General features: G+C 45.9%; 2 protein-coding genes across 2 annotated transcripts; one reads left to right on the forward strand and one right to left on the reverse strand.

Annotated features, from left to right (window-relative positions):
• Window positions 1–4,114: 4,114 nt before the first annotated feature.
• On the reverse strand, window positions 4,115–4,465 carry BJ212DRAFT_1489320 (uncharacterized protein; the record flags this gene model as incomplete). Its single annotated transcript, XM_041341412.1, has 2 exons — window positions 4,115–4,216; window positions 4,274–4,465. The coding sequence occupies 2 exons, from the start codon at window positions 4,463–4,465 to the stop codon at window positions 4,115–4,117; spliced, it is 294 nt and encodes a 97-aa protein (XP_041185361.1).
• A 931-nt stretch (window positions 4,466–5,396) lies between these two features.
• BJ212DRAFT_1408256 (uncharacterized protein) lies at window positions 5,397–6,207 on the forward strand (the record flags this gene model as incomplete). Its single annotated transcript, XM_041337444.1, has 7 exons — window positions 5,397–5,447; window positions 5,569–5,583; window positions 5,644–5,676; window positions 5,732–5,828; window positions 5,883–5,911; window positions 5,964–5,994; window positions 6,116–6,207. Coding segments are annotated over exons 2-7 (297 nt in total), but the record flags the coding sequence as incomplete, so codon positions are not given.
• Window positions 6,208–7,975: the final 1,768 nt, after the last annotated feature.

Genomic DNA, 7,975 nt, shown 5'->3' on the forward strand with positions numbered 1-7,975 from the left:
TTATTGCATTAGCAGTCTGTGCTGTTGGCGTGGGTTGTGAGCTTCTTTTGTTTCTTGCGCTAAAGTACAATCTGGAACTTGACCACGCAGTCGTTGCCCTGTCAACAAAATGGTCTTTAAGGGCCGTGAACTTTCTTACTGGGTTGAAGGTCCTTTCTCTTGTCTTGTGAGCACGCCGTTTACCATCTGTCATCTACTGACCGGTTGCCCTTTTAGCTTGGTCTTCACAGGCGCCCTTGTACTTAATGGTTTCACTCACATCCGCGATCCGTTTGCCAATTTTCGGTCCCCCTTTAGCGGTAGCACGACCAACCCAAATGCTTTGGCTACTGCCCTAGTCAAGACTAATTTTGCATTTGCTGGTTGGAGCAACGCATTTAACGTCATCGGGGAAGTCCAGACGCGCGATCCTGTGCGCACAGTGCGTAAAGCTGGCTTACTATCGCTGCTTTTAATCGCATGTCTTTTTTTCTTTGTCAATGTTGCCTACGTGGCAGCAGTGCCAAAGGACAAGATAAGCAATTCTGGGCAGCTCATTGCGGCTTTATTTTTCCAACGTGTATTCGGAGGGGGCTTTGCAGCCAAAACCTTGCCGATCATGGTTGCTTTAAGTTGCTTCGGAAACATCGTGTGTGATCTGTGTATTTCGCATGCCTGAGTTACTCACGAAATGCATTTCTAGATCGCTGTGGTGAGCAACCCATTTGAAAATTGCTTATCATAATGTGAAAAATCATATTCTGCCAGACTGTTGGTCAGACACGCGTATTGCGTGAGATTGCCCGACAGGGGCTACTTCCGTATCCAAGATTTTTTGCATCGACCAAACCATTTGGCACACCATTAGCACCCGTGTGTCTGAAGTACTTTCTCACAGTCATCGTGATAGTTGGCCTTCCAGCTGGAGATGCATTCAACTTCCTGTTGGACTTGGCTTCTTATCCGAATCTAGTAGGAATTTTACTCCACTGTCGTGTATTATGTGATCAACAAGTTGCAGGTGTTCAGTGCTGCAACTGCCATAGGATTGTGGCTTCTTCGAAGGCGGCGATCGCTCGCTGGCCTTGCGCCTTCGAAGTACCGTGCGAGGAATATTTACGTTTCCCTTTATCTCCTCAGCACGATATTTCTCCTCATAATGCCATGGTATTGTCCCTCCGAATCAATGTCTTGTAGCAGAACTGATTTATTCGACAAGGGTACCACCAGAACCTGGTCATGGTGACGTGTCTTTCTGGTACGCAATGTAAGTCTAATGTTGTTGCATTTTTGAGCCCACATTTGACCATATTCATTCAGTTACTGTGTGGTGGGACTTGGTATCCTTGCGGTGTGTACATCACTTACAACGCGACCCTACATAAAACTGACCCTTTACAGTTGTGCGGATTCTATTACTGGCTGTGGATTGTTGTCTTGCCACGGTTAGGGGGGTATACCATCGTGGAGGAGGTAGAACAATTGGAGGGCGGCGCGTTGACCGCACGGTTGACACGCAAATACCATGCGGACATTGATAACGGAGAGCATCAACCACTCATTGCCAGTACTTGATGGGCTTGAATAATTACAGTAACACTCCTCGTAGTGTAACACTAAAGCTCACGATCCCTATATCAGTATTGCACAAGTGCGTGGTTCCTGGTGCGAACGCAACTTCCACACCAAATCCAACTTAAGACCAGAGCGTAACATATTATCAGTTTGCCCATATATGGGTTGCTTTCTTTTATGTCTATTGCAAGGTGGGGCCGCAGCTGTCTGTGCGCGTTATTTGTTGGTGTTGACGGATGCTGGGTATTTCCGAACATTAAGCGATGTGATAGGGATGAGCCCACCCGAGCCCAAAGAATTGAGCAGCCCTACCAGAGTAACTTATATGCGTGTTTCGAAGGTTTTTCGTCGGCGAAACGTTCCACTACTGGTTCGAGTTGAAACTATCATCATGCCAAGTATTTTCTATCAAAACCTGCATTAGAATTGGTCAGACTAATATCCAATGCTTCAAGCCCCAATTCACGCTACAACCAAGCAACATGATGGAACGGAGACTTTAGCACAGTCCATGCCATGCTGCTCTCATTACGCCAGTTCTGAACACATTCATAACCCTGCATGATTCTCTGCCGGAAACCCATTTCCTCTTCCTTTCATCTCCATCGAATGGATTCGAAATACTCTGCCGACGCTGTCGCAGCCGCTTGGAGTCTCCAAATCTTTATGGTAATTTTCCTCTAGATAATGCGAATGGCCTCTGATGAAGTTCATTGCTCCTAGTTCATCTACAGTATGTGTTACTTTATCAGCAAACCGCATCTGCTAAGCAACAATTTAGCGTCGATGGCTACATTTTGGGTATGACCATCCCCATTTTCTCAATATAATATCATCTTGATCATTTGGTTCCTATCCAGACATACGACTATGTCTGCTCAATCAGCGAGGAGGTGACACGGATCATTTACAAGATCAACTCTTATCCTCACGATGCACCCCTTCAAGGGAATATTTTTGCTTTATTCCCGCTGGAACAGGGTCAAATTTTTGTACGTTGTGACACGGTATGTGCCTTTCCTTCTTTTTGTTGCGCACTTGTATTGTACGTCCCTAGTCTCAATGGGTCTAAGATACCATATTGACAGACTGTTGCCAGTGAACTTCGTCCCAGATGAGACTTCCAGTGTACGTTGGCTCGCAATAGATAAGAGCCCTGCTCACTTAAAGGCCAATCTAGACATGCCAAATTATCAACAACATTTGCTCAAGTACATCAAACTACATGTCGGAAATACCAGTCACTGATCTTTCCCCTCTTACAGCTTTTAGCCTGATATCCATTGTCTGCTCAGAATGTAAATGTTCTATTATCTTTATCGCGAGTGCAGAGTCTTGATTCCTCCAGGTTTCCTCATCCTCAGGACTTACGCACTGTGGAACAACAATAAGGTCGTTTTGACAGTTATGCTATCAACTTTTGCAGTGAGTTATGTCTAGTATCGCAGCTTTCTGATTCGAACACAGCATCAGGCTGTAATTGTGGGGTCTATAGTTGCCCTATTTTCCGCCACTGCGACTGCGCCGTGTATGAATTGCTCCCTTTGCCTGTCCGGGAATTTTGATACAGTTTTCATTTCACAGTCGAGACAAGTCCAATTCCAGGCATCACAGGCTGTTATCAGTCCTCAGGAAGTGTCAGGCTTTTTGTCCCTTTCCTTCTTTTGTTCGGATTAGAATTGAGTGCGTCAATGAGAATTGATTCATAAATGTCCTTTGAATCATGCTTGATGCAGTGCTGATTTCACTCACGCTCACATGCGCCATACGAAATTGGTGTGCAACCGAGAACCGTTTGTATGTTGTTGTATTGAAACACAACGTGCTTTATTATGCATGTGGTCTGTGTAAGTGAGAGCGTGGGGTGGTCGATCCTTGCTCATCTTTCCTACAGTTTTCTCGACCGTGAACGTTCTGACGTCGCTGCTACTCGATGTATGTCATCTATCTGCTGAATATATTCCTGTAGTTGAGATTTCATGCAGTATGCCTATAGCGGCATGTTCCAAGAGTACGTCTCTGCCAAGGTTTGCTGGCAAGCAACACTTACTTATCATGTGTCTAGTTTCCAATTTATCATTCATGCCATACTCGCCACTCGAATGCATCTCCATCTGTGGCATGCTGACCGCAATCGCGATTGTAATGCCTCGGATTCAATTTCTCTCTCCCAGTTGGCGCCCGCACCTCATATTGAGTCAGCCTAAATATTAGCATATGTGCCCTCGCAGGGCGGTCTGGAAGGAAGGGGAGATTGCAATCGACTGCTCCAGTGGGCTCGCCAGGCGAGATCGGATCATCACTTGCGATGTTGTGACGGGGAAACTTGTGCACGGGCCCAAAGTGGCTCCTGGAGTGCCACAGGCAACTCTCGTTGAATGGTCTGTCCGGATCGATGGGGGTTGAGTTCAGATGTGAAGATCCACTGTATGATAAGTGGATATACTATTTATGAGGTGCGCTCCTTACTTTGTCGTGAAAGCTGCATGTAAATATCCTATGAGTCGAGCTCATGCAATGTATATGTACAACCGCTGGGTTGGACGCGCAGGTACAATTGTCAGCGGAAGACACAAAGCATATAGCTCGTCGATTTCCTCCGTATATATACGTCTTGGATCAACTCGATGCTAGTGTGGTACTGGAAGATCCTCTCTGCAGTCTACGACATATGAGTTATTGAGTATTATCAGTGAGCACTGTCAGCATCACATCTCACCTTAGAAGCTCGCTGGAGATTACTCATAAAAGCTTTGCCGAAGGAGACAGATTGGAGCGCCTCTGCGGTCATCGCAGCTTGTGCAAGATCAGTGGCATTGAGCTGTGTGTCTAGCTGACCCTGTATGATTCTGTTGCGATTTGAGTCTGTATCTCTGTGTCTCACGACAAACACCCGAGCAGGGGTAGTCATGGAGCTTATGAGGAACTGACTGAGGACTTAGAGCTAAGCCGAGATGGCTGGTAAGGCAACGAGTCTGCTTCCTTGTCGCCACCATATTAATCTGAGCTGTCCGTATGAATGGAGTAGGAGGTGCAGGGTCGAGGGACTCGGAGCCGGGAGCATATCCTAGTGGATCAGGAAAGTTCACGGAAGATGCTTGCCTTGTGTTGATGGTCTTGATACAGTCTCGTAAGCAGAAACGGTACGTGTGAACGCAAAGTGTGGCAGTGAAGACGACACTAGACTACTGTATAGATACGCACTTAGGTTCGTCACAGCGTCACACGCCTGTATCTGCTGCAGATGCTTGCAATCAAGAACGACTCGGAGTACTCCGTGACGTCCGTCCCTGGTTCCTGGTTTGATCAAACAGGGTTCAAATTTATGTAATCCCAGCCTTCTTTTACTATAAGTATTACGGTTACTGCAGTGTTACTTAGGTTCGAACCGCATTGCGTCCGCATGATGCTTCGATAATCGATATCAAGGTTTTTCATCAGCGAAACGTTCCACCAGGTTCGAGGTAAAGCTATCATATCTCCTATCAAAACCTGCGTCAGAGTCGGTAAGACTGATATCCAGTGCCTCAAGCTCCCAATTCACGTCATAACTAAACAATGGAACGGGAAGTTCAGCATAGCAAGACTCGAGCTGATGATCACAGTCGATGTCATGCTCTCATCATCATGCCAAGTGTCCTCTATCAAATTCTGGGTCAGACTGATATCCAGCGCTTCAAGCCCGGTTCACGTCACAACTAAGTAATGGAACGGGGACTCAAGCTGATGATCACAGACCATGTCATGCTCTCATTATGCCAGTTCCAAGCACATTCTTAATCTTCCATGATTCTCAGCTGGAAATATCGCTTCCTCTTCCTCCCATCCCCATCGAATGGATTCGAAATACTCTGACGACGCTATCGCAGCCGCTAGAAGTCTCCAAATATTTACGGTAACTTTCCTCTGGACAATGCAAATGGTCTCTGATTTGAAGTCCATTGCTTCTAGTCCATATACGGTATGTATTACTTCATCAGCAAACCGCATCTGCTAAGCAACAATTCAGCGTCGATGGCTACATTTTGGGTATGACCATCCCCATCTTCTCACTCCAATATTCATCTTGGTCATTCGGTTCCTACCCAGATATACGACTATGTCTGCTCAATCCGTGAGGAGGTGACACAGATCATTTACAAGATCACCTCCTATCCTCACAATGCACCCCTTCAAGGGAATATTTTTACTTTATTCCCGCTGGAACAGGGTCAAATTTTTGTACATTGTGACACGATATGTGCCTTTCCTTCTTTTCGTTGCGCACTTGTATTGTACGTCCTTAGTCTCAATGAATCTAAGATACCATATTAACAGACTGTTGCCAGTGAACTTCGTCCCAGACGAGACTTCCAATGTACGTTGGCTTGCAATAGATAAGAACCTTGCTTATTTGGAAGCTGATCTAGACATGCCAATTTGTCAACAACATTTGCTCAGGTGCATCAAACTACATGTCGGATTTACCAGTCGCTGACCTTTTCCCTCTACAGTTTGTAGCCTGATATCCATCGTCTGTTCAGAATGTAATTGCTCTATTATCTTTATCACGAGTGCAGAGTCTTTATCCCTCCAGGTTTCTTCATCCTCAGGACTTGCGCGCTATGGAATAACAATAAGATCGTTTGGGTAGCTACGCTATCAACTTTTGCAGTGAGTCACGTGCAATATTGCGGCTTTCTAATGTGAACGTAGCATCAGGCTGTAATTGTGGGATCTATGGTTGCCCTCTTTTCCGCCACTGCAACTGCGCCGTGTATGAATTGCTCCCTTTGCTTGCCTGGAAATTTTGACCCAGTTTTCATTTCACAGTCGAGACCAGCTCAATTCCAGGTATTACAGGCTGTTATCAGTCCTCAGGAAGTGTCAGGCTTTTTGTCCCTTTCCTTCTTTTGTTCGGATTAGAACTGAGTGCGTTAAAGAGAATTAATTCATAAATGCCTTTTGACTCATGCTTGATGCAGTGCTGATTTCCCTCACGCTCACATGCGCCATACGAAATTGGCGTGCAACCGAGAACCGTCTGTATGTTGTTATATTGAAACACAACGTGTTTTATTATGCATGTGGTCTGTGTAAGTGAGAGCGTGGGATGGTCAATCCTTGCTCATCTTTCTTACAGTTTTTTCGACCGTGAACGTTCTGACGTCGCTGCTACTCGATGTATGTCATCTATCTGCTGAATATATTCTTGTAGTTGAGATTTCATGCAGTATGCGTATAGCGGCATGTTCCAAGAGTACGTCTCTGCCAAGGTTTGCTGGCAAGCAACACTTACTTATCATGTGTCTAGTTTCCAATTTATCATTCATGCCATACTTGCCACTCGAATGCACCTTCATCTGTGGCATGTCGACCGTAATCGTGATTGTGATGTTTTGGATGCAATTTCTCTCTCTCAATTGGCACCCGCATCCCATGTCGAGTCAGCCTGACCATCAGTGTATTTGCTCTCGCAGGGTGGTCTTGAAAGGTTGCGATGGATTGCTCCAGTGGGTTCGCCCGGTGAGATCGGATCATCACCTGCGATGTTGTGACGGGGGAACTCATGCACGTGTCTGAAGTGGCTCCTGGAGTGCCTCAGTTGAATGGTCTGTCAGGATCGACGAAGGTTGGACTCGGATGTGAAGATCCACTGTATAACAAGTGTATATACTACTTATGAGGTGTACTCCTTACCTTGTCTTGAATGCTGCATGTAAATATTCTATGAGTCGAACTCATGTAATGCATACAACATGACATATGAATGTATGCTGGGTTGGACGCACAGGTACACTGCAGACAGAAGTATTATTCTCAATCATTTTTTATTTCCAGTAGTAACGACTCGGATGAGTAAACTGCATTTGCTGTATCTTTCCCTAATTCATCATTGATAACAACATCCAATGTCATGCCGATTCCGCACTCTTGAAAGAGTCGTGCACAGTTGACCGCATCTGTACGAGGTTCAAGTACAACACGTTGGGGAGTGAGACCTTGCGGGCCATTGAACGTTGTCGTACATGCGGGTCGCAACTTGTAAATTGTTCCCAGTTTGAAATCCAACTTGACCATGCATGCGGGATTAAAGGAGAAGGAGATGTGATGCACCACAGGGGCTCAAGTGCTCAAGTGAAATTGCTTCCCTGGGCTCGGGATCCAACCATGACGTGTGGCGCTCCGCGCTTGGTACAGCATGTAGATGGCTAGATTGCTTTCTTTCCTGAAGCAAACATAGAATGTCATTAACAGCAAGCCTCAATCGAACATGTTGTACATGATCGCTTGTATTACGAAGGCGTCTGGACAGAACTCCCGAGGTTCCAGTGCAAATGCTCAGGCTGTGACATTGCATGGTGGAATAGTGAGTGACTACAGGCCAAGCCTCGCTGGCTGACTGCATGCTAGATCTTCTTCGCTGCGCCAAGATGTCCCA

The sequence above is a fragment of the Suillus subaureus genome (assembly GCF_016647635.1).
Source record: "Suillus subaureus strain MN1 chromosome Unknown BJ212scaffold_259, whole genome shotgun sequence".
NCBI lineage: Eukaryota > Fungi > Basidiomycota > Agaricomycetes > Boletales > Suillaceae > Suillus > Suillus subaureus.